General features: G+C 40.0%; 1 protein-coding gene across 4 annotated transcripts; it reads left to right on the top strand.

Annotated features, from left to right (window-relative positions):
* The first annotated feature begins 18 nt into the window (after positions 1 to 18).
* smpd2a (sphingomyelin phosphodiesterase 2a) lies at positions 19 to 22,004 on the top strand. 4 transcript variants are annotated; one of them, XM_079803706.1, is made up of 12 exons: positions 19 to 230; positions 406 to 568; positions 2,822 to 2,918; positions 5,212 to 5,288; positions 11,052 to 11,145; positions 11,913 to 12,002; positions 12,128 to 12,210; positions 12,287 to 12,419; positions 12,498 to 12,602; positions 16,163 to 16,316; positions 19,967 to 20,347; positions 21,601 to 22,004. In XM_079803706.1, exons 2-12 carry the CDS (start codon positions 519 to 521, stop codon positions 21,615 to 21,617), a joined length of 1,281 nt encoding a protein of 426 aa, XP_079659832.1. In that variant the 5' UTR covers positions 19 to 230; positions 406 to 518; the 3' UTR covers positions 21,618 to 22,004. The 4 variants fall into 4 exon arrangements, with proteins under 4 accessions (XP_079659832.1, XP_079659831.1, XP_079659830.1 ...); XM_079803705.1 differs by having other exon boundaries at positions 58 to 230; positions 489 to 568; XM_079803704.1 differs by having other exon boundaries at positions 58 to 230; positions 489 to 568; positions 19,967 to 20,446; positions 20,953 to 22,004.
* The last annotated feature ends 5,645 nt before the right edge of the window (positions 22,005 to 27,649 follow it).

The following is a 27,649-nucleotide window of genomic DNA, read 5'->3' as shown; positions in this document are numbered from 1 at the left end:
CCCACAATGCATGCGGGTGTTTACAGTATGTCATGCGCATGGGCTACTTTGTGCTGTGCACTGTTAGGTGATACACTGGATACAGTGGAGGTCATTTGACGGGAGGATGATGATTATCGACCACTCAATGAGAGAATACTGTCACGCGCTCAGAAAGGGAGCTCGTATCGAGCGCGCGGTGACCGTGGTGCACGCGGAGCATCGATTTGAGTGGCAGTCCCATGATGCAGGTAGCCTATTTACATGACTAAAAGAGTGGCTTATAAAGTAAGCTGGTGAAGCTATTGTAGGTATAACCTATTCGATGATATAGATTAAAACAAAAATCTGATTGTAAATACTTTTAATAAATGAATCAACTGAAGGGTTTTCAATGTCACTGAGTTTGGCTGCTTTGTGGATTAGTTTAAGCCCCGCCCCCCAGATACGTGCGTGTTTGTGCAGAGCACTGGGGCTTTAAAGCGCACTCAAATGACTCGCGCTTGCAGGAGCCGGTGAAGCCTGAGCTGCGCGGCGCCATGGCAACAGAGCGGCCCGCCAAACTGCGCGTCTTCTCTCTCAACTGCTGGTGAGCTCAAATAATGCTTCCGCGTTTATGATAATAGGGAACAGTGGTCACCTCTGTAAATGGGTCAGACATGTAGCTCTCTGTGTTTATTTGTTTAGTTAATTATGCATGTATTTGTTTATGAATATTTGATGAGTTTGTTGCGCAGGTACTCTAGTCATTTTATTGGATAATTTCGTTTTTTTTTGTCCGTGATAATAATATTTAGGGGTTTTTGTGTCATATTTCATCAACCCACTTTTTTTTCCCCAGTAAAACTTTGCAAATAATGTTCCCAACTATTGAACACTACATTTGTTACAGTATTTATTCATCTTTAACGTTAGTTAATACAAATAACTTTCATTGTTAGTTTATAAACCTCATAGTTTGAACCTCATTAAAGTGTTACCATTTTTTTCTAGTTATGCTATTAAAATATTTTATTGCTAGAATCTGCTCTCTAATAAATGATTTATAAAAATCCCTAATATTAGGATGCTTTGTAAGAGATCAGACAATATTTGCAATTGTACCAACATTGTGAAAAACCTTTATTAAATGTTTTTATTAGTCTGCTTTGCTAGCTAGACATAATAAACTTATATATATTTATGTGTGTGTGTGTGTGTGTGTGTGTGTGTGTGTGTGTGTGTGTGTGTGTGTGTGTGTGTACATATATATATATATATATATATATATATATATATATATATATATATATATATATATATATATATATACACAGTGTTGGGAAGGTTACTTTGGAAATGTAATAGGTTACATAATAATTTAAAATGTAATAAGTAGTGTAACTATTTCAATTACTTTATTAAAGTAATGTAACTGATTACATTTGATTACTTTTCATAATTTCTAAAGAATGTTTTCAACTGTTAATCATTTTCAAACATTGAAATCAGGCAGTGTTATTAACCTGTGCAAATTCAAACAATTATCACAATTAAATTTGATTGGCAACAGCCCTATAGCGTTTTATTATTCTAATTGAATTTATTGATCACATGTAATAATTTAAAATGAAAGATGAAGCACACATTTAATAAGATAAGGAAAAAATTGCCCTTTATAAATTAAAAAATATATGCAGATTTCACTGTTGAGAATATTGCTTCAGAATAAATTTGGCTATATTTACAACACAAAAATCAAATTTTTTCCAGACAAGCAACTCAACTTTATTCTGACAATTAAATGACCGATTAACCTGCACATGACTCACACACATTTAAATATTATATAATATAATATATAAACATTTAGTTGTGGTGCTCCTAAATTTTTGCTGGTGCTCCTAACTTTTTGAAGTGCCAGTGCTACAAAGTAAAAAAGTTCATTTCGAGGCCTGTATAGACACACACACACACACACATATTTTTTGGGGAGTTACTAGTTACATGTAACGGTGTTACACAATTTAATTACAAAATAAATGTTAATTTATAACTGTAATCCGTTAAAATTACTGAGAAAAAAAAAGTGTAATTAAATTATAGTTACTAATGAAAATGTTAACGATTAAAAAGGGGGTTACATCTGAATATATTCTGTAAAAAGTTAATAATATTAATTTGTGACTTTGCCTGTTTTTGATGTGCACGATGCCTCCTGCCAGCCGTTTAGTAAAGTGATGCTAATGTGATGCTTTTGATTGGTTCTCTTGTTTGGATTTGCATAATTGTTTGAATTTGCACAGGTTAATAACCCTGCCTGATTTCAATGTTTGAAAATGATTAACAGTTGAAAACATTCTTTAGAAATTATGAAAAGTAATCAAATGTAATCAGTTACATTACTTTAATAAAGTAATTGAAATAGTTACACTACTTATTACATTTTAAATGATTATGTAACCTATTACATTTCCAAAGTAACCTTCCCAACACTGTATATATATATATATATATATGTACACACACACAGACACACACATGAGCGGACAGGGCTGCAGTGGTCACATGACGTGCAGCGTGGGCCTCCCGCTCTGCTGATGCCTGCACTGTCAGCACCATGTTCCTGAACAACAGCCGAAAATTCACATTGTGACTGTACAGCTGAGACAGGAAATGTGGTTTTCAATACTTCCCCTGATTTAGATGACACATGAGTTTATTAAAGCGTGCATGTGATGTCACATGGAGCTGAAGGATGAGGTCAGCTGTGTTAACATGTGGAGGAGAATGCCTGCATGTGTGTGCAGTGGGTTAGAGGTAGATCTCAAGACTGTAGTGACTGTGGTTTCGTGTTTTTCAGGGGAATCCGATTCCTCAGTCAACATTGCACACAGCGGTATGAGATGATCGGGGAATTGCTGGACAGAGAGCAGCACGACATCGCCCTGTTACAGGAAGTGGGTTACACTGTACACTTTTAACACCAGGGAATCATTCAGCCCAGTGCCCTTGTGGCTTTAGCGCTTCGTTTTGCCTAATTTCCCTGATGGTCGATTAACACCGTGTCCTAACCAGATATCGGGCTGGTTAAAACAAAAAAGTTTGGGGTTGTTTCGATTTTTTGATGTTTTTGAAAGAAGTCTCTCCTGCTCACCAGGGCTGCATTTATTTGATCAAAAAAAGCAGTAATATTGTGAAATATTATTACAATTTTAAAGAACTGTTTTCTATTTTAATATATTTTAAATTGTAATTTATTTCTGTGATCAAAACTGAATTTTCAGCATCATTACTCCAGTGTCACATGACAAGGCTGTGTCTTAGACATGGGGGGGGCAATATATATATATTTTTTTGCATATTGGTCTTATTGGTTTATTTAAATAATTTTAATTATTGAAGGATTACAAGGGATTTAAGGAAATAAAGAAAAATAAATAAGAATGGTAAAAGTTATAGTTATGAAGTAAACTATTTGCAAATAATATATATTTTTTAATATGCACATATTTACTCTTATCGTCTGCCTAATATGTCAAAATGCAAAATGTTTTTTGTCACATCAAATTCAGTTATGATTTACATAAATAATGTCTTATTTTCATTTAAAAAACTGTGAAATTTCATAATAAATGTCAAGTAGTTTGCATCACTTGATATTACTGTTGGTCGCTGGACGTTTTTATTGTAAAACAGTTGTCAAATATTAAATGTTTGGCTGCGATACACTCTTTCACTAAAACTAAAACAGTAAGCCCCGCCTTCTTTGATTTGATTGGCCATCTCACTCATTCTGAAAGTGACGAGCGCTGTTAGACCCAAGTGGCTACCTCCCGCAGTTTCTCTTGAAGCAAATACGGAAGTGACTTAAACTGCAATTCATCGACTGGCCACTAGAGACAGGCTCCAGAAGGGAGCAGAATCTCATTGAGCCCCATGTTAAAATGCCCAACTTTACAGCAGAAAAACACATGTGTACAGCCTGAGACAAATTGTGGTTTTGGTCTATACGCCTAATTTTGCCCTTCATGACAACTGTGAGGGGGGTGAATTTGTGTATAACTTATTCGTTTACATTATATAAAGCCTTAAAGTTTTGCGTAATTAAGGGCGTGGCCACTTGAGTGACAGGTGGATTGGCGTTTGTCTGCTGTCTGTTAGTCATCACGTCACTTTAGCTCCGCCCACATCCCGCCTCTTTGCCCATTTTCTGTTATCCGGGAGTGACGCGTGATGACGCGCTGCCAAGATGGCAACGGCCAGCTCGTCCCTAGTTTACGCTTCAAAACTGCTCTTCAGAATCCTATGGGTGACGTCACGGACACTATGTCCACTTCTTTTTACAGCCTATGGTTAGACCGCTGAGGCAGACCAACCTAAAAATGTAACATTTTACTTTTGTCATCCTAGCAACAAACAAAGCGGTGTGTAATAGAGGACAGCAGAGCAGCATCAACAGTACCAAATATTGGGGGGTCAATTTGGCCATTTCTAATTGTTCGGGGGGGCTTGTCCCTCTCAATGCCTATGGTGGTTACGGCCTGTCACATGATCTTTCAGAAATCATTCTAATATGATGATTTGTGGAAACAGAGATCATGTTTTTTTTAATCTTCAAAAATAATGGAAATGTTTGTAATTGCAAGTTGTTCTAGTTATGCTTAGCTCCAAAAATTTTATCGCTAGAAATTGCTCAGTGATTTCATCATTTTTTAAAAATCCTTACTCTTAGGACACGGTGTGTGAGAGGCCAAAACCTTTGCTTTATATGCACATATGAAAAAACTTTCATTAAATGTCTTTAGAAATTTACTATGCTACCTAGTCCAGGGTTGCCGAATTTGCATTTTTCCAGCGGAACTGAGCTACATTTAAAACGTTGTCGTAGGTTGATTTTTTTCCCCTTCTGGTTAAAGGTTTGACATGATGCATAAATTATATTTAACTGAAATGCAATATATTTTATGTTACCAATGATAAAACTGTGCTAGATGTTACGTTTTATGAATGAGGACCACTGTATTTATGATCACTATGATATAGTGCTTATTAATTTGCATAACCGTGACTGTACAATATGTATTTTAGGTGTGGGAATGGCATATTTTGAGTTTTTCTATTTGGGATATGCTCATTGGGCTACTTTTGGGTAATTTAGGATTGGCCATTGGGCTAGACCTGGCAACCCTGACCTAGACGTACACATAAACTTCATTTTTACTGATCTAGGTATCTTTGACATTGTTCTAGGTATGGAGTGAAAAAGATTTCCTTTTCCTGAAGGGAAAGCTGTCTTCCTCTCATCCTTACACTCACTATTTCAAGAGGTCAGTTCAACTCACCGTGACATGGAGGGACTTTGAATGTTGCTTTGTACTTCAAAGCGATTGGGATTTTGAAAGAGAGACTTTGAAACCTTCTGATTAGTGATCAAGCGGCTCTCACACATTCCAGAGTAATGCAGAGAGAAAAAAGATCCTGGTCAAAAGGCGGGAGATAAAATCCCCATTTAAAGGGGTAGTTCACCCAAAAAATGTACATTCGGTCATCATTTACTCACCTTTGTATCATTCCAAGCCTGTATGACTTTCTGTCTTCTGTGGAAACAACATTCTGTCAGGAATGGACCAACATTTAAGTTATTATTCACTAAAAACGAAACCAACAAATGTATTGTGTGTCACATTTGGTTACAAGAAACACAAGAACCAAAGATGTTTGGTTTCCCTCGCCACGCTTTCATTGTATGGAAAAGAGCAGTTTGGACATTCTTCAAAAGTGTTTCATGGGAAAATAGTGCCATATGGTTTTGGAACAACATGAATAAGTGAATAAATTATTACTTTTGTATTAGTTTTGGGTGAACTGTCCATTTAAAGGTGCAGTAAGTGATTTCTGAGAAACACTGTTGAAAGTGGATCAGACCAAGCAGTACAACACACTTGTAGCCAATCAGCAGTAGCCACTCATGATCGGGGAGGAGAGAGAGTGAGCCAATCAGCAGTAGGGGGCATGTCCACTCATGATGGGGGAGGAGAGAGAGTGAGCCAATCAGCAGTAGGGGGCGTGTCCACTCATGATGGGGGAGGAGAGAGAGTGAGCCAATCAGCAGTAGGGGGCGTGTCCACTCATGATGATGGAGGAGAGAGAGTGAGCCAATCAGCAGTAGGGGGCATGTCCACTCATGATGGGGGAGGAGAGAGAGTGAGCCAATCAGCAGTAGGGGGCGTGTCCACTCATGATGGGGGATGAGAGAGTGTGAGCCAATCAGCAGTAGGGGGTGTGTCCACTCATGATGATGGAGGAGAGAGAGTGAGACAATCAGCAGTAGGAGGTGTGTCCACTCATGATGGGGGAGGAGAGAGAGTAAGCCAATCAGCAGTAGGGGGTGTGTCTACTCATGATGGGGAAGGAGAGAGAGTGAGACAATCAGCAGTAGGAGGTGTGTCCACTCATGATGGGGAAGGAGAGAGAGTGAGACAATCAGCAGTAGGAGGTGTGTCCACTCATGATGGGGAAGGAGAGAGAGTGAGACAATCAGCAGTAGGGGGTGTGTCTACTCATGATGGGGAAGGAGAGAGAGTGAGACAATCAGCAGTAGGAGGCGTGTCCACTCATGATGATGGAGGAGATAGAGTGAGCCAATCAGCAGTAGGGGGTGTGTCTACTCATGATGGGGAAGGAGAGAGAGTGAGCCAATCAGCAGTAGGGGGTGTGTCCACTCATGATGGGGAAGGAGAGAGAGTGAGACAATCAGCAGTAGGAGGCGTGTCCACTCATGATGATGGAGGAGATAGAGTGAGCCAATCAGCAGTAGGGGGTGTGTCTACTCATGATGGGGAAGGAGAGAGAGTGAGCCAATCAGCAGTAGGGGGTGTGTCCACTCATGATGGGGAAGGAGAGAGAGTGAGACAATCAGCAGTAGGAGGCGTGTCCACTCATGATGATGGAGGAGATAGAGTAAGCCAATCAGCAGTAGGGGGTGTGTCTACTCATGATGGGGAAGGAGAGAGAGTGAGCCAATCAGCAGTAGGGGGTGTGTCCACTCATGATGGGGAAGGAGAGAGAGTGAGACAATCAGCAGTAGGAGGTGTGTCCACTCATGATGGGGGAGGAGAGAGAGTAAGCCAATCAGCAGTAGGGGGTGTGTCTACTCATGATGGGGAAGGAGAGAGAGTGAGACAATCAGCAGTAGGGGGTGTGTCCACTCATGATGGGGAAGGAGAGAGAGTGAGCCAATCAGCAGTAGGGGGTGTGTCTACTCATGATGGGGGAGGAGAGAGAGTGAGACAATCAGCAGTAGGAGGTGTGTCTACTCATGATGGGGGAGGAGAGAGAGTGAGCCAATCAGCAGTAGGAGGTGTGTCCACTCATGATGGGGGAGGAGAGAGAGTGAGCCAATCAGCAGTAGGAGGTGTGTACACTCATGATGGGGAAGGAGAGAGAGTGAGCCAATCAGCAGTAGGGGGTGTGTCCACTCATGATGGGGGAGGAGAGAGAGTGAGCCAATCAGCAGTAGGAGTTGTGTACATTCATGATGGGGAAGGAGAGAGAGTGAGCCAATCAGCAGTAGGGGGTGTGTCCACTCGTGATGATGGAGGAGAGAGAGTAAGCCAATCAGCAGTAGGGGGTGTGTCCACTCATGATGGGGGAGGAGAGAGAGTGAGCCAATCAGCAGTAGGAGGTGTGTACACTCATGATGGGGAAGGAGAGAGAGTGAGCCAATCAGCAGTAGGAGGCGTGTCCACTCATGATGGGGGAGGAGAGAGAGTGAGCCAATCAGCAGTAGGGGGTGTGTCTACTCATGATGGGGGAGGAGAGAGAGTGAGCCAATAAGCAGTAGGGGGTGTGTCTACTCATGATGGGGAAGGAGAGAGAGTAAGCCAATCAGCAGTAGGAGGTGTGTACACTCATGATGGGGGAGGAGAGAGAGTGAGACAATCAGCAGTAGGAGGTGTGTACACTCATGATGGGGAAGGAGAGAGAGTGAGCCAATCAGCAGTAGGGGGTGTGTCTACTCATGATGGAGAAGGAGAGAGAGTGAGCCAATCAGCAGTAGGAGGCGTGTCCACTCATGATGGGGGAGGAGAGAGAGTGAGCCAATCAGCAGTAGGGGGTGTGTCTACTCATGATGGGGGAGGAGAGAGAGTGAGCCAATAAGCAGTAGGGGGTGTGTCTACTCATGATGGGGGAGGAGAGAGAGTGAGACAATCAGCAGTAGGAGGTGTGTCCACTCATGATGGGGAAGGAGAGAGTGAGCCAATCAGCAGTAGGGGGTGTGTCTACTCATGATGGGGGAGGAGAGAGAGTGAGCCAATCAGCAGTAGGGGGTGTGTCTACTCATGATGGGGGAGGAGAGAGAGTGAGCCAATCAGCAGTAGGGGGTGTGTCTACTCATGATGGGGGAGGAGAGAGAGTGAGCCAATCAGCAGTAGGGGGTGTGTGTACTCATGATGGGGAAGGAGAGAGAGTGAGCCAATCAGCAGTAGGGGGTGTGTCCACTCGTGATGATGGAGGAGAGAGAGTAAGCCAATAAGCAGTAGTGGGCGTGTCCACTCATGATGGGGGAGGAGAGAGAGTGAGCCAATCAGCAGTAGGGGGCGTGTTTCACTCATGATGATGGGGAAGGAGAGAGAGTGAGCAAGAGGGAGATTTGAAGGAAGACTGTAGAAAGAGAGATGGCTGAGAGACATTACAAAAGAGAAAAGCTCAGAGGAATATCACTGGTTGTGATCAGGCAAGAGGTTTAGGACACGTGATAATATTAGAAAAGCTTTCCAGTGCTGGAGAGAATGAAGCGGGAAGGCCTGAAAACAGACGGCGAGGTTACATTGTTTCTGCTCCACACTTGAGTAACATTGGTTTTGCTATGATTCACAGAACCAATATATGCTGCTGTTGTAATATTATCTGCAGTAACAGGACAGTTCTGAATGTCAATGTTTGTCTGGAGCTGCTGTGCTGCTGGTGACTAACAACAAGCTCTTGCTCTTTTGTACTGTATGTTATTTTTTTCTTCTTCTTTGTCGTTCATTCATCATCGTCGCTTTATATTTCATGAGGCACTTCTTCTTCACCTCTGCAATGATAAAGAGACATCCACTCTTGCATTGCGTGTTATTCTTTATTTTGGGGGCGGAGCAATGAAGGGGTGTGTGTGTTTGTTTGGGTTGGTTTCAGATATCAACAGTTTCTCAGAAATCACTTACTGCACCTTTAAGAAGTTTAAAGTCTTTATTTGAGATATCTGATTGAATATTCCATAATGTACTGAGTATCTTCAGTTCGACCTTAATGTCTCATCCTTATCATTACAAGACAAGAAAAAAGCATTGATCTTAAGGCATGCAGTCAATAAAGCTGAATTGGCAGAATTTGCAATCATCTAACTTATCTAGGTTAGCTACACAACTAGTGTTGGATGCTCACCAAAGCATGACGTAAATTAGAAGCTTACAGCTTTTAACATTTTTGGTGGTGTTTGCTATTACTATCGCTCATCCTTAAGCCACATCTCCACTATATCCCACATTTGCATACGATCTTTGCATTTCGTCCCCTAGTGGCTGTTCACTGTTGCACAGATCTTTCAAACCGGTGGTGAAGTATCCATTACGCTCCGCTTATTCACCATGGTAAAATGAACGAATAATGCATGTATGAATATATCCGCATGAAGCAAATGATTAACAATTATGTTTAAAAGAAAAGAGCAGTAGGTTTTCTAGGGCTAGTCAATTTACTGGTATTTGCGCCATATTTACCACCCAAAATGAACATTTCTTAAACCCGAAAACCATAATTTGCGCTGCTCTTGGTAGATTGCGTTGGTCATTATGGAAATGATCCGGCTGCGTCTGTGTTTCATTTGTGTGTCGTCAGTAGATCACGCGCAAAACTTTACACTCCCATCGGCGCTTTTATGGGATTGAGCTCTCACGCTAATTTGCCCTGTTTAGTAAATCTGGCCCTTAGTGTTTTAAGTTCAACATTTTAGTGCAATAATCTTGGTGATTGTCACCTTGTGCTCATAGTTTTTTTTTATCAGAATGCATCCCATCCAGACAAGCGGTCGTACACGGTTTAACAGCAAAACTATAAATATTTCAACTCAAATCTGAAAATTCTGCAAACACATATAGTCAAAATACCATTGGAAATAAATTCTGTTTGTAAAGCAGCTTTAGACTTGAATAAACCTCTATCCCTAAGTATTAAACCTTTTGTGTATATCTTGTCCATTTGCTACGGACACGAATGATACTTCAAATTGTGCGGCTTGTTGATGAAAGTGATACAGTATTAATTGATAAAAAAATCTCATAGACTTACATAGAAGAACAGAACGAGAGCAATAGCAATAGATAATATCATAGGATGACACTCATACAGGTGTAAACGGGGTCTAAAACGTTTTGAGCTTGTGCACTTTCGACCACTTCCAGAGGTTGTTGAAAACACATTCATGTTCAAACAGCCACTAAAGACCGTCTACTCTCCGTCTACTGATCTAATGCGTAAAAATTATGGGATGTGGCTGGCCCAGACGGGATTTAAACTTTGTCGGCTGGAGACCCAAGTTTGGTTTGAAGAGGAAAAACGTACCAAGCACAATGTTCTCTCACCATTCCTGATTTCTAACACACACTCACAGCGTTCGGCGTGATCTTGCGCTAGAATCTAAAGCTGATGCTCTCTGTGTGTTTTTCTGTCATCTCCGGTCATGTTCATATGTAAATTGCGTGAGCTTATTTCGTCTATTAGATCAAAAGATCTGAAAAAGCCCTTACATTTACCCGTCCTTAGACCCTCCTCTCAAAGAAATCAGGACAGAAGTGGTTGAAAGTGGACAAAAGAGACGGATTAAAACACCAGGTGTAAACAGGGATGTGTCTCCCTCGTCTACTTGTGATCCCATCGACCAAAACGCATCTTAATACCAGACGTAAACAGGGCCATGACTTGATTAGTCTCCCTACTAATACTCCAAAAATGAGTGCAGCTGCCTGCTTGCCGGTGTATATACAGCTGAATGTGTGTATTCATAGACGAGAGATGCTTAAAGGACGCTGTGTGTGTTGTTTTTACAGTGGAGTCATTGGCAGTGGTCTTGCTGTCTTCTCCAAACACAGAATCCAGGACGCTCTGCTCTACCAGTTCTCTCTCAATGGCTACCCATACATGGTAAGTTATTCCAGGACACTATATATACTGCCATCAGATATTTTTGTATAATGATGCTAAACTATAATTGACTGATTTCTTAAATACTGTAGCTGTGCTACAGAGAATCGATATAGAATCGTGTATATAGTGCACTTTTAAGAATGGAACTTTGTAATAATGTAAAATTAAAAGTTTTACTTTAAAGTACATTTAAAAACATTGTTTTGATAATCATGCACTTATTGAAGTGTTGACTAACATACTAAAGCACATGAAAGTACTTGATTATAATTTTAACTATAGTGTGTTGTTCAATATTACATTTAAAGTAAATCTATTTTAAATAAATTGTAAATACATTACAAATTTATTTAAATACATGACATACAAGTTTCAATATAAATGACATTAAAGTATATGCTTGTCAGTACATTGCGCAGTAACTTTATCCATATTTTGAGACAATTGAGGTGATTATGAAATGACATATAAAGATGTACTTAAGTTAGTCAAAAAGCACTCTTAAGTTTAACTAAGTGTATTAAGTGTCCAGAACATTACATTCAGTTCGACACCTACATTCTTTAAAGTATATTTCTGTAATAAGCACTATTTGTAAAAGTATGCTTAAGTGTACTTTTTCACAATGTGACTAGATTTAGTAGAGGAATCTGATATGTGTTTTGTTTCTTTATACTGTAACAACTTTCTAGCACAAATAATGACATGATCTTTTATATGTGTGTGCGTGTGTGTGTGTGTGTGTGTGTGTGTGTTCATCACAGCTGCACCATGGCGACTGGTTTGGAGGCAAAGCAGTTGGATTAGTCACTGTTGACGTTTTCGGGTTAAAGGCACACGTCTATGTTACTCATGTAAGTCTCTGTCTCTAAAGTCTGATCTGGCTTTATAGGTCTTGAGGTGTGTACTTCATGCGCAGCTTTATTTGTGAGTAACTGGAGACGATGCACCTTTAGTAATGATACTGTTTTGCTCTCAGTTGCATGCAGAGTACTCCAGGGCTCAAGATGAATACCTACCACACAGAATAGTGCAGTCCTGGGAACTGCTGCAGTTTGTGCGGTAAGAGAAAGTTAGAGTGTTCTAGAGAAATGAGGTCACATAGCTTTGGGAAACTCATACCGTATGGCCTCTTTAGCCACACGTCCTGTGGAGCAGACCTGGTGATTCTGGGAGGGGATCTGAACATGCACCCTCAGGACCTTGGAAACCGTCTTCTCAGATCCCACACCGGGCTCAGAGACTGCTATACCGAAACAGACCTCTTTGATGTGAGCTCACTTGCTTTTACATGTATATCCAGGTCGTTTGTGTGTCCTGTTTCTATCACTTTCTTTTGCTCTCGGCAGGGCTGTGAAGACGGACACACGCTAATAGCAGACAATCACTTCACAAAGAAGCAAGATCTTATTCCTTTTGAGAAGGGCATCAGGATTGACTACATTCTCATGAAGGTAAATTCACCTAAAAAAAGAATCTCATGATAGTATATATATTATAAATTCACTCTTTCCCTGCTAGCGTTTTTATTAAAAGTTGCCAGTCACAAAACAAGAATTCAGTTCGATTTTTCATTTAGGGGTAGAAAAATGAATACACCGTTTGAATATTCGATCTCTGCACGTGGGCGGCAATGAATCGCCCCTGTCCTCTGATTGGTCAGCTGACGATCAAGCTGGCCAGCTGGCCTCCGTTACATATGCAGCAGTCATAACTTTGTTTTTGCTGAGTTTATTTCATTATTATTGAATATTATCTTATGTCAAACAAAGTGAATGAGGTTAGTCCCCCACTCAATATCCTTCAAAAACAAGAGACATACACACAAGCATTCAAAAACATACACATCGGCAAATCCGCTCATCATAAAAACAAAGCTTAGGTGTGAATGAGATTCAGTGTGTGGTGTGCAGTTTAAAGTTTTGCGTGAGCTAATGCGTGCTACAAACTACGTCCAGCTACTGACAGACACATTTAATCACGGGAGTGAATCCGCTAAATTCCTCCGAGAGTCCCTCCTTAAATTTGCTTTGATTGACAGTGATAACCATTGCAACAGACTGGACAAAACATCTGACAAGCCTAAGTCAAAATAGCTCAGTGCACAACAACGAGTCTGTATTGGCTGAATACGTTCAGCAGCTTCTATTGTTAAAGCCAGTGTTATATATTTTGTTCAGTTGAATACTTACAATATCCCAAATGTTTCCAACTATTTGTAAATCATGAAAAAAATTCTACAACCCCAAATCAGAAAAAGTTGGGACAGTATGGAAAACGCAAATAAATAAAAAAGAAGTGATTTCTAAATTTACTTTGACTTGTATTTCATTGCAGACAATATGAACAAAAAATATTTCATGTTTTGTCTGGTCAACTTCATGTCATTTGTAAATATGCATCCTTTCCTGTCATTCAGACCTGCAACACATTTCAAAAAGAGTTGAGACAGTAAAGCATTTACCACTTTGTAATGTTGCCATTCCTTTTCACAACACTTAAAAGACGTTTAGGGACTGAAGACACCAAGTGATGAAGTGTTTGAGGTGTAATTTTGTCCCATTCTTCCTGCAAACAAGTCTTAAGGTGGGCAACAGTACGGGGTCTTCGTTGTCGCATTTTGCGCTTCAAAATGCGCCACACATTCTCTATTGGAGACAGGTCGGGACTGCAGGCTGGCCAGTCAAGTACCCGTACCCTCTTCCTCCGCAGCCAGGACTTTGTAATGTGTGCAGAATGTGGTTTTGCATTGTCTTGTTGAAATATGCATGGACGTCCCTGGAAAAGATGTCTTCTTGAAGGCAGCATATCATGCTCCAAAATCTCTATGTACTTTTCAGCATTAATGGTGCCTTCACAGAAGTGCAAGTTACCTTTGCCAAGGGCACTGACACAACCCCATACCATGACAGACCCTGGCTTTTGGACTTGTTGCTGGTAACAGTCTGGATGATCCTTTTCTTCTTTGGTCCGGAGCACACGGTGTCCATTCCTCCCAAAAAATACCTGAAATACTGATTCATCTGACCACAGTACACGTTTCCACTGTGTGATGGTCCATCCCAGATGCCTCCGAGCCCAGAGAAGTCGACGGTGCTTCTGGACACTGTTAACATAGGGCTTCCTTTTGGCACAGTACAGTTTTAACTGGCATTTGTGGATGTAACTACGTATTGTGGTACTTGACAAAGGTTTGCCAAAGTAGTCCTGAGCCCATGTGGTGATATCGCTTCTAGATGAATGACGATTCTTGATGCAGTGCCGCCTGAGGGATCAGAGATCACGGTTGTTCAGCTTAGGCTTGACAAAACATGAAATATTTTGTGTTCATATTGTCTGCAATGAAATACAAGTCAAAGTAAATTTAGAAATCACTTCTTTTTTTTTTTTTGCGTTTTCCATACTGTCCCAACTTTTTCTGATTTGGGGTTGTATTTTAACCAAGGAACCGGGACGTGTGAGGGAGTCGCCTGTCAATTGTGTCATATCTGCGTCCCCTAGGTTTCCGGTTTTATTCTGCAGAAACGCTTTACTCTCACTGCAGTGTGAACAAGTGTCATAGCAGCCGCTGAGCGAACGCACAGAGTAACGTCACAACATCATTTTCAACACACTCAGGTTTATCTAATATGATAAACAGAGCTGCGTTACCTCATACTCATGACCGGAAAAGCGGAAATGGCGACTGTGGCATAATAAAAGTCCCGCTGCTCACGAGGCGTGTGTTCTGCTCTACTTATTAACAATCGCTCCAGCGGCCTTGCTCAGCTCCACAACACTCGGTCCTGCTCTGCTTCAGACTACAGTAACGTTATTAATCTCATCCATGAACATGAGTCCTATCCCGATTCTTTCCCACCGGCTGTGAGGTGAAGACCACATGTCCCAAGATTCTGCGCTCAAACTTGGCGTCATCAAACTACGCCTTTGTTTTGAAAGGCGGAAAAGTTACATAGTGCAGCTTTAAAGAAAAAAAAAACAAAAAAAATAGTTTTTTTTCACAATAAGCTATTTAATGCATTATTCAAATGATCTATTACATTATTGATATTAATAATGAAATAGTTTATTTATTTTGTATTTTCAAGTAATTACAGTGTAACACAGTTCGTTGTTGTGGGAAGAAGGAGGCGTAACATAAAGTCCAGGCCAGGCCTCTCTCCTCCATCACTGTCGTCGCTCCTTCTTTTATGCTTCCAAAGCTCCTCTGCCCTGTGAGAGATACTAGACCGGTGTGGCTCATTATTAATCACGCCACCGGCCTTGTGCCGTTCTCTCACAGTCCCTCTGCCTCGACTGCTTGCCACATACCCCCATCGTCCCTCGCAGGGCAGGGGGTTCTCCTGAGACTGCGCTCTTCTTAAGAACAAAAGTACTAAAGTTTGCTATAATAAAAAAAAATCATCAATGTTAAGCAATAAGTGTTGCGTTCCTGCAGTTTGCCATTTTGGGCAGAGACAACTTGTGTTTTTTTTATGAGATGTAACATACGTTTTATACTTGAGCTACAATTGTGCTGACCTGTGCTACAAAACATTCAACCTCTGTAGCACCAGTGCTATGTGCAAAAAAAGTTAACGTGCAGCCCTGACTAGCCTATTTTTATAATAGCCTAGCCTATTTCTCTGACACACGTAGTTAGTCATAGGTGAATTTATGTCTACACAGAAGAAAGCCCTGTCTAGGCTCTGCCCCGGTGCGGTTTGTTGGTTGTTTGATGAGAAAAAGATCAATTGTAGTTGCAATAACCGCGTTAAGAATCCGTACAGCTATGCACGGAACTGAGGAACAACTGATGATGGTGAACATGAAACCCATCCAACGTATCTGCACCAGGTGCAATTTTGACATAACGCGCACCCAGCATTCCCGGTTAAAAAAGTCACATATAAATCTATCATTATTTACTCAACCTTTTTTTGTTTTACTCTGTGAAACAACATACTTGTTATGTCAAGTATTCACGCTGTTCTACCATATAACATTAGTGTTTGTGTTTCTTCTTCTTGTGAAGGGCTCCCAGAAAGTGAACATGAAATGTGAGTCCCTGTCCACTACCAAGGGTTCCGTGGCTGATAAACCCTTTCCATACTCGGACCATGAGGCCCTGACAGCTGAACTGGCCCTGCTGCGGTCAGAGGACAGCAGACAGAATGGATGGAGGAACGGTGAGTGCATATAACCAAGGAAACCCTGCTGTAGTGCTGTTAATATATGCACACCACCAACACACTCTCATGACAGCTCACTTTTTGTTGGTACGAGATGGTATGATATTGTTACAAACATGAATTGTAGGAAAACATGCAACTTTTATAGTTTTCTTTTCTCCAATTATAATCAGTGTGTTTAGGGGGTGATCTTTATGATTATTTTTACACTACCATTCATTTTATTTCAGATTTCTTGAAAAAAAAATTGAATAAAAAACACAGAAATCATCTGTAACATCATATTTACTGTCACTTTTGATCAATTTAATGCATTTTGGGTTGTACGTTTTTGTGTAATTTCTCATGATTTTACCATCTCACAAATTATTAAGGCTTCTTATGAGACCAGATTGATCATACTTCTCTTCTTTATGCTTAAATTATGCTGTTGTACGTGATACTAAATATGGAAGTAGGGACAAAAGCTACATGACAAGATATTCATCATTACAGTAGCTACTGCTACAATATGAATTACATATACATTTGCGTGTGTCTTCTGCATAGCGTTGGGTCAAATACCATGATGGAAGTCATATACAAAATGAAGACACTTTACAATAATATAACTTTCCTTTAATCATTTACACTAACATTTACTTGTGAGAGTCTGTGACAGAATTTACATTCATATAAGGTAGATGAAGGTATTTTGCGTCAGTTGGCAAAAGGAATGTGGAAAAACTGGAATACAGGGCTGCCTACAGAATAGCAGATACGCATTATATTTTACGAGAGTTATGGTATGTAGGTTTCACTGGTTTGAGGAGTGTTTGTGATATATCAGAGAAACCCATCTTTCCAATATACAGAGTTGAATTATTGAGCATAAAAAGTTTAGGGTTAGTAAGATTTGGGGGTCACACTTTAGTTTAAGGACCAATTCTCACTATTTACAAACTATTAACTATGACTTTTGCCTCAATAAACTTCTAATTACTGCTTATTAATAGTCAGAAAGGTAGTTGTTAAGTTTAGCTTTTGGGTAGGATTGTGGATGTAGAATGTGATCATGCAGAATAATGCAATAATATGTGTATCCTCCTGGGACCCAGAAAAGGAGTGAATTTAGTATTTTTTCATGTCATTACATTGTTTAGAGCAGGGTTATTCAAATCTTGCAGGATTTTTTTTTTAACAAACTTTGTTTAAAGATGATTCTGAACTATGTTATGAAAGATATAACGAAATGCATTGATATGCCATTTTACTTTATGAAATATGTGGGTAAACTGGCCATACTTGGATTTCCCCATTCAATACAATGCATCTATACACTGCATCTAATTTGCATATTAATGTGTTCTTGGTGCAACATGTAATGAAAAAAGAAGTGTAATAAAGGGAGTAATAATTGGCAACATTTTCATAATAATATCTAATATTTCATAGGAATATTGATGTGTAATTTCATTCCCTATTCACTTGTTATGTCTCCAAAATGCCTGATAAACATTTAAAGATTTAAAGGATTTAAAGATTTAAATCCTGGCGTCCACTACAGTGGACATTTATGAAATCAATGCCCTGTTTTGTAACAGAACGTTTTTAAAGACCAAGAAGAAGTTGTTGTCCTGGTGAAACCTCCAAACATTTGGTATCTCTGCAAAGCCCCGAATGTGCTCTTTACAGGACATCCAGACTGTGACATCTGACATGTATGATTATCAGAGAAATTCCCTAAAATATAATCCACTACAGTGGACAAAAGTCAATTTGTGGGTCCCAGGAGGATAAGTACTAATAAACAGCCAATACCCTAGTGATATGCATGATAATAAGCAGCTAGTTAATAGTGAGAATTGGACCCTAAACTAAAGTGGTGTGTGTTTTTTTTAAAGAAATTAATACTTTTATTGTATTAAATATATTTAAATATAAAGCAGTTATTTTAAATCGTAATAATAATATCTCACTATATTACTATTTTTTTATTGTATTTTTGATCAGTTACATGCAGTATCATGAGCATAAGGGTGCGTTTACACAACAGCGATGTACTAAAAACGACAAAAAAACCCCCACTGTTTTATTCATGCCAGGCCAGTAGATGGCGATGTCACTTTGTAAAGAAACACTACGCGCCTATAGCCTGAACCATAGATATCCATAATAAAGGCTAGATGTCTTACGGCGGAGTCTCTACCGTCATCACCGGCGGCCATCTTGTCACAGGCAGGGCTCTGTGGTACCTGATGTAAGGCGAGTGATCTGCATGAACACAAATACTCTTATCTCGCTGAAATCTTGACGGATTTACAAATGGTTTGGTTTCTTACAAACGTTATTAACGTGGCTATAATTCTGGGTGCTTGAACAAATTATGAATAATTATTCATAAGTATGCGGTGTCATAATCACATCTCTGACGTTTATAACAAACCAAACAGTTTGAAAACCCAAGATGGTTTCTGTCATTTTTGGTCGTTTTTATCACGCTGATGTAAGTTCAAGTGTTTGTTTTCAAAAATGTTTTTTAGTTAGTTATTTGATGCTATAAAAACAGGGGTGTGTCATCATGATTTACAGCTTCTCTGAGTGAAGTTGTCACTGAGGCGGACTTTTTCCGGGATATTCGGGAGGAGATTGGAGCTTTAATTTTATACATTTCCATAACTGTTTACTTCACACACCGACATAATGAGTTGTTCTGCAGTAAACAGATACTGCGGGAGTGTTGGCGGGGTTTTGATATCGCGGCTGTACTTCCTGCTCTCTACTGCGCAGACGCAGGTCCCAAATCAGTGCAAGATGTCAGCGCCATATTGGGACATTGGCGGCTTCACTTTTCTATAATGGAAGATAGTGAAGTTCATCCTTTTTTTACAGTCTATGGCCTGAACGTGTAATACACATGCGCATGACGTCACCGTTTTCACAAATTCGGACAATAACATTTTCAAAAACTTGCACTTTGAAACCCGTTTTCAAAAGTTTGTGTTTTCAGGCCCCAAAACGCTGTTATCGTGTAAATGATTGGCCAAAATGCATAAAAAGTTTTCTTAACAACCCCTAATCATATTGAAATAAACAACAGACAGTGAAGCCATGATATTGTAATTTCAATAAACGCGAATTCTATGTAGAATTCACCCTTTGACGGGAGTTTGATTGACAGGCGATCTGACCAATTTTAATCTGCCATCCGCCGAATCCGCCATTTTGTCCGACAAAGCTGTCAGTTTAGTTTGTAGATCAACATCAGTGGAAAAAAAAAATTATTGACGTCTTTCCGCAGTTGAAACAACATTCCTTCTGATGTTCATTCATATTTATTTGATGCTGTAACTTAACTAGAAGGAAGAGATGATCGGTTCATGAGCTGCTTGAACTGAGGCGCTACAGCGATCTGTCACCACACATTAAAGAGCCACAAAACGGTATTTATTGTTTAAATTTCTTAAAAAAATGTCAAAAGTTGAGACTTCGTTTCATATGAAAAGCAACCTGCTCTGTCCTGTCTGTCGACGTGTTTTCAGTGTCCTCTTTGCTCTGCGATGTGTTTGCCCTGAGAGCGCCATGGCTTGTCGTACATAGCAACAGTAACTAAAGGGGGCGGGTCTTTGCGAACGGTCAATTGAATGTTTTTATTCTGTATCCTCCAGCACTTCCTGTATCAGAGCAGATGGAGGTGGTCGCCGAGGCGCGTGCGGTGGTGAAGGAAGGCCTGTGTCAAACAGAGGCCCTGCGGGACAAAGCCGTGCATCTGATTTGCGGCGCTCTGCTGCTCCTGCTGATGGCCTTCCTGCCCTGCCTGTGCCACTTCTCCTTCAGCACCACGGGGTTTCTGGGAGCTGTGTGCACGGGCGCAATCCTCTCTGGAGCTTTACTCTACCTGCTCTTCACCACACAGATCAAAGTCCTGAAAGAGACTGAAGACCAGATGCTGCTGACCTCAAACGAGCTCCAGACTAAACTGACCGGATGTAGAGTGTCTGGATCTTCATCTTCCGATGGCTCTCCAGAGCTCCAGCCATCGGGTCCCTGTAAACGGGAGGAATAAGGTCTAGGCCCAGTTTACACCTGGCATTAAAGGATTAGTTCACTTTTAAATAAACTTTTGCTGATAATTTACTCACCCCCATGTCATCCAAGATGTCCATGTCTTTCTTTCTGCAGTCGAAAAGAAATTAAGGTTTTGGATGAAAACAGTCCAGGGTTTTTCTCCATATAATGGACTTCAATGGGCTCCAAACGGTTCAAGGTCCAAATGACAGTTTCAGTGCAGCTTTAAAGGGCTTTAAACGATACCAGACGATGAATAAGGGTCTTTTCTAGCGAAACGATCAGTTTCTGCGAGAAACCGAGCAGTATTTATGCTATTATTTTACCTCTTAACAGAGGAATGCGATCGTCTCTGAGCTCCGCCATAACTTCCGGCAAGTGAGGTCAAATTAGATCGTGGTCATAGATCGGTCATAGAGACGATCGCGTTCGTCTGTTAAGAGGTAAAATAATAGCATAAATACTGCTCGGTTTCTCGCAGAAACGGATCGTTTCGCTAGATAAGACCCTTATTCATCGTCTGGTATCATTTAAAGCCCTCTGAAGCTGCACTGAAACTGTCATTTGGACCTTGAACCGTTTGGAGCCCATTGACTGTTTTCATCCAAAACCTTAATTTCTTTTCGACTGCAGAAAGAAAGACATGGACATCTTGGATGACATGGGGGTGAGTAAATTATCAGCAAACGTTTATTTAAAAGTGAACTAATCCTTTAAGATGCGTTTTGGTAGATCAGTGTTTTAATCCGTCTCTTTTTTCCAATTTCACCCACTTCTGTCCTGATTTATTCGAGGGGAGGGTCTATGAGGGTCTCAATTTACATATGAATGCGCAGAGATGATGGACAAAACACACGGAGAGCATCAGCTTTAGTTTCTGCTCTGACAGCCGTATGATCACGCCGAACGCTGTGAGTGTGTGTTAGAAATCAGGAATGGTGAGAGAACATTGTGCTTGGTACTTTTTCCCTCTTCAAACCAAACTTGGGTCTCCAGCCGACAAAGTTTAAATCCCGTCTGGCTAGCCACATCCCATAATGTTTACGCATTAGATCAGTAGGCGGAGAGTAGACGGTCTTTTGTGTGTGTTTGAACACATTCGACCACATGAGCGTACGAAAGCAATCCGGTCGAATGCGTTTTCAACTACCTCTGGAGCCGGTCGAAAGTGGACAAGCTGTATTTAGTGTCGCCCACTTGTGATCCAATCGACCAAAACACATCTTAACACCAGGTGTAAACGGGGCCTAAGTGCTGGTCTGGGATCAGGTTACTGTACCTCAGTGTTACATAATAGCTGTTAGGATATAACTTGAAGAGATGAGCCGAGATCAGTTCTCTGAGGCTTCGCCTACCTCAACTCAGTGAATGGAGGCATTAAATCATTACGGAGCCGCTGCTCTTTTGCATTTTGACAGCTCAAAATCTTGAAGGCTTGAAGCCCTGTTCATTTCCGTGGGGGCGAGTTATTCAGTTCTGTGCTTGTCTATGCTTAAGGATATTTTAAAGTAACTCCAAAGAGACGTTTTTAAAGGTTTGTTGTTGAAGTATTTCTAGCGCCACATTTTAGGCATTATAAACACTGTTTGAATGTCAATTCTTCTTAATCATGAAAAAATAAATCACTATTCTAAAGCAGTTTCATATTTACTGTAGGGTGTTTCAATTCCCTTTCTTTCCACAAGATAGTGCTCTTGTATGGAAGAACACAAACGCCAGCTTAAGAAGACTCTAAAACATAAATATTTAGCCATTGTTATGAAAAATACATTTGAGTAGCTTTTGATTTTACTGTCCTGTTTCACATGAACATATGTACTTATCGTAGTAATGACACTAACTGGGTAATAACTAGGTAGTAACCCTGAACCTACCTCTTAACCCATGTAATTACCTTACACTACTCAGTACTTTTGTAGAGAAGTACACATTAAAAGTGGATGTACTGTAAAATAAAGCGCAACCTAAATTTGTATAATGAAGTGAATATATCTCTGGTTTGTGTAACTGAACAATACCATAAGTACATAAAAAAATAAAAATACATAAGTCGGCTGTGGGTTTTTAACCAACCTTTGTTTTCTGCGGTTAGCGAGCAATTTTAATTTAGCTTTCAGTTGACTCCAGTGAAACTCTAAACTGGTTCCAGTGAAGGTACAAACAACAGCAACAACTTTTGCTTGCAATAAATTTGAAGATAGTAAAAAGGGTTATGTGTTTTTTGTTTCTTTACATAATAATGTGTAGTTGACAACACATTTAGGTTAATATATTTATATAATGATATTCATATTATATATTTATTATTAAATTGTATAATATTATACACCTATCAGGCATAACATTATGACCAGGTGAATAACACTGATTATCTCTTCATCACAGCACCTGTTAGTGGGTGGGATATATTAGGCAGCAAGTGAACATTTTGTCCTCAAAGTTGATGTGTTAGAAGCAGGAAAAATGGGCAAGCGAAAGGATTTAAGCGAGTTTGACGAGAGCCAAATTGTGATGGCTAGACGACTGGGTCAGAGCATCTCCAAAACTGCAGCTCTTGTGGGGTGTTCCCGGTCTGCAGTGGTCTATCAAAAGTGCTCCAAGGAAGGAACAGTGGTGAACCGGCGACAGGCTCATGGGGCTGTCAAGGCTCATTGATGCATGTGGGGAGCGAAGGCTGGCCCGTGTGGTCCGATCAAACAGACGAGCTTCTGTGGCTCAAATTGATGTGCTGAACAAACAAGTCCAATCCATGGAGCCCCACCTCACAACTTACAGGACTTAAAGGATCTGCTGCTAACATCTTGGTGCCAGATACCACAGCACACCTTCAGGGGTCTAGTGGAGTCCACGCCTCGACGGCTCAGGGCTGTTTTGGCAGCAAAAGGGGGACAAACACAATATCATAATGTTTTAATAGTCATAATGTTATGCCTGATCGGTGTATATTATTATCTGTAGACACAAACAACGTACACATATTCTGTCCCAATTAATATGAGGTCATAAATCTACGTGCAAGATAATTATACAAAAAAAAAATGTTAGATATGTTATTCTAGCATATCATACTGAATACTAATGTTGCTTCATCACACTTCAAATGCTTTTAGCAGGTCTTTAGTTCACACAAAAATGTAAATTCTGTCATCGTTCACTCTCCCTCTCAAGTTGTTCCAAACCGGTATAAATGTCTTTGTTCTGCTGAACACAAAAGAAGATATTTTGAAGAATGTCGGTAACCAAACAGTTGTGAGGCACCATCAACTTGTTATTAAACAGTTAATGGTAGCCCTTGACTTCCATGGTATAAAGAAAATACTATGGGGAAAAAATACTATGGAAGTCAAGGGCTACCATTATCTGTTTAGTAACAAACATTCTTCAAAATATCTTCTTTTGTGTTCAGCAGAAAAAAGAAATTCATACCGGTTTGGAACAACTTGAGAGGGAGAGTGAACGATGACAGATTTTACATTTTTGGGTGAACTAACCCTTTAAGTAGTTTGGGAAACCATTGCCATAAGTGATATTTAAAACAAATTATTGTCTTAACCCTTTTGTTAACAGTATGAGAACATAGTATTTCCAGGTGTGGTTGTAAAAGAAGGGTCAATTATAGTCTAGAGTTACAGCACTTTTACAGCTCTCTGTGTTTGATCTCAAGAGTGTGCGCCATGGAAGGTGAAGCACTGAAGTGTGTACTGTTATATCGTGTTCTGCCGAGTGAATGTTTGGACTCCTGCGAGATCTGTCACTGAGGTGTGAAGATCACACTGGAGCATGAGAACATTACACAATCCAATAACCACATGCCACATTCTAACGAATATAACAAATGTCTTTCTATAGCTGAGTAACAATTCAGAGACTCAGACAATTCTGCAAGCGGATATTGAGGAGGAAACATTACTACTGCTACAACCAAGGGTATTTTAACTTTTGAACATGATGATTTGTGTATTTAAAGGTACTTCACCGCGGAAAGATGAATGTGTATTTAAATTGGGTCATTTATGTAGTAGAAATTTGAAATTATTTGGTGCCTTATGACTGAGAAAAGACAGAAAATGTATTTTTGGTTCATGTGGATGAAAGACAACAACTCCCAGAATGCACTTGCTTCGCTGCCCTACGACGCCACTCCCACCGGTTACATATCTTGCCCACCGCGGCACCACCACCACCACCACCATCGTTATGATTTTTATAGAAATACAATTATTTAGTTCAGTTAAAGAACAAACACTACAATTAAAAACTGAACGTGTCTGCTCAACACAGCACGAGCCGAATGAGCAGCAGGAGTCAGATCTCATTCATCACCACAGCAGCTGACAGACCAGATGATCGAGGAAGATTTGGTTTCAATGCGCCTATTTAAGTGAGTTTGTCATTGTACTGTTTTGTTGTTGTGTTTTTCACTAAGAATAATAGGCTAATGAACCCACAATCGAACCCATCCACGAATTGGTGCTAATTCTTAAAGGGATAGTTCACCCAAACATGAAAATTAATTAGCCCATAATGTACTCACCCCCAAGTCATCCTAGGTGTATATTCTTCTTTCAGACGAATAAAATATTTAACAAAAGTTTTTTGTAGTTGTATTACAAAAGTCCAGGCTAATCCAAGCATTAGAATTGGATTCATAGTTCTCATTGCTCTGTTTTTGAAGTCCATAAAAAGTGCATCTATCCGTCAAATAACTGCTCCATGCGACTCTGGTGTGTTAATAAAGGCCTTCTGAAGCGTAAGAAAAATATTAATTTTATTATAAAGTAAACTTTCGGCCGACCGCCTTCTGTGGAAAAGTGTTGAATGTTGAAAGTGAAACTCAAGATGCGTACGTGACGTCATGACGAGCGGACCTGGTCGCGTTTGTCTTTCGATCGGCAGGGGAACTTTCAACACTTTTTCCATAAATTGTAAAAGGAAGGCGGTCGGTCGAAAGTTTACTTGATAAAGTTTTAAATATGGATATTTTTCGTACACAAACGCGTCGCTTCGCTTCAGAAGGCCTTTATTAATACCCCAGAGCCGCGTGGAGCAGTTATTTGACGTGCATTTTTTATGGACTTCAAAAACAGAGCAACTATAAATCCAATTCTAATGCTTGGATTAGCCTGGACTTTTGTAATATAACTCTGATTTTATTCGTCTGAAAGAAGAATGTCATATATACCTCGGATGACTTGAGGGTGAGTAAATTATGGGCTAATTTTCATTTTTGGGTGAACTATCCCTTTAAACAAAAGTAAAATGAGCACGGTCGCACGGTCATTCATTCACAGCCACATTGTCGGTCAGTCATTAACAGTGTGTGTCCACTCTGGCGCATTTTCAGTTCATGCCTATGGAAGCTTAACTTTCATAGGGATTCATTGAACACACTCGCTTTGCTCCGCATCGCTCTGTTATGAATGCCCGTGTGGCCGTGCACATTTACATTCTGTGGAGATCCCACCCCTGTGGGCCGGTTTAAAACATGCGGAACAGCTCCTTCTACTGGCTGTAGTCTTTAGCCTCTGGCCAAAACAGCCTCTGATGACGTAAAATGACATATTTCCAGACATAAAATACATAAATCTCTCATCTCAGGGGGATGATAATTTGAATATACTACCGGGTTTCTACTGATACAAAGCTTAATGCTAATCGCTGAAGTAACCCTTTATGTTTTTTTTTCTTCTTTTTTTCTTGTGAAAGATATAGGCATGCGAGTGATTCGATAATTGGAGATACATTTTGCATTTCAAAAAGTTTAGGGAAAAAGCTTCACTAACAGACATTCTTTCAGTGTCATATTGAAAACATATTCAATGTTAATAATTCAGTGTTTGCCAAACACAAGTTACTTCCTTTTATTGTATTTTTTTTACTTTTAACGAAAAAGTCATTTCTTTATAGTATTGTTTGTCAACTCTGTTACAGACAAACAACTTACAGACTGGTAGCAGAGTTTGACGATAACAGGATTGACCATTTTAAACTTTTTAGCCAAAAACTCCACTTGCTAGCATAAATGCTAAGAGTACATGGCACTAATGAAATCACGATTAAAAGACTTTTAAACAACCCACTGTGTGATAAACTCTGTTTTCCTTTTGATATTGTAGTAACAATTTCTACGTTTTTACAAAATAACTCTTTCTCAGAAAAAGCACACATACCTTTCAGTGATGGAAAGTGACATAATTTCTTGTATTTTACATAGTTTAAAGGCAAAGTATGGAACGGTAACAGAATTGACGATTTATGGACACATTTTTATATGATAAAAGTTATTTTTAAATAATTTAATGTCGAATTAGGAAAAGTATTATTTAGGGATTTTATAAAAAAAATAAATGAAATATTACCAAATGAAAATTAAAATAAAATATTTGAATTACACAATGATACATGATGGAAAATAAAAGAAACAAGAAATCATGATTTTCAGCTATACACCGTTCAGGCATATCATTATGACCTATTGTTTTGCTGCCAAAACAGCCCTGCTGAAGGTGTGCTGCTGGATCTGGCACCAAGATGTTAGCAGCAGATCCTTTAAGTCCTGTAAGTTGCGAGGTGGGGCCTCCATGAATCGGACTTGTTTGTTCAGCACATCCCACAGATGTGATCTGGGGAATTTAGAGGACAAGTCAACACCTCAAACTCGTTGTTGTGCTCCTCAAACCATTCCTGAACCATTTTTGCTTTGTGGCATTTTGAGCTCCAGTAGCTCGTCTGTTTGATCGGACCACACGGGCCAGCCTTCGCTCCCCACATGCATCAATGAGCCTTGGCCGCCCATGACCCTGTCGCCGGAAACTGACCACTGCAGACCGGCGGGAACACCCCACAAGAGCTGCAGTTTTGGAGGAGATGCTCTGCCATCTTGTGCCTGTTTGGTCTATAAGACACTAGCTATATAAAGAAGTATATTGTTATGGCCTGTAACATCTTGTGATCCATGACAATGAGTAACAAAGTATTAAAATAATTAAAAATATAACCATTTGAAAAAAAAAAACAGGAAAAAATATTGGCGTTGGACACCAAATAGACCTGCAATTATAGAATCACCCATTTGTAAATATGTTATGTCAAGCTTCATTGGTACTAGAGCTAGACTAGAACTAGTGTGTGTGTTTGTTTGTGCTGTTAAACCATAGACTGTAAAAAAAAAAAAAAAAAAAAAAGGTAATTGACATGTTTAAAAAGTGAATGTGGGCTTGTGATTGGTCCGCGGCGCGCCACATCCAGTGGGCGTGACCTGGGTGTGTGGTTGATCTCACTGA

This window comes from Gobio gobio, assembly GCF_949357685.1.
Source record: "Gobio gobio genome assembly, chromosome: 21".
NCBI lineage: Eukaryota > Metazoa > Chordata > Actinopteri > Cypriniformes > Gobionidae > Gobio > Gobio gobio.
The sequence above is the reverse complement of the archived record's forward strand: the minus strand, read 5'-3'. Positions and strand labels throughout refer to the sequence as shown.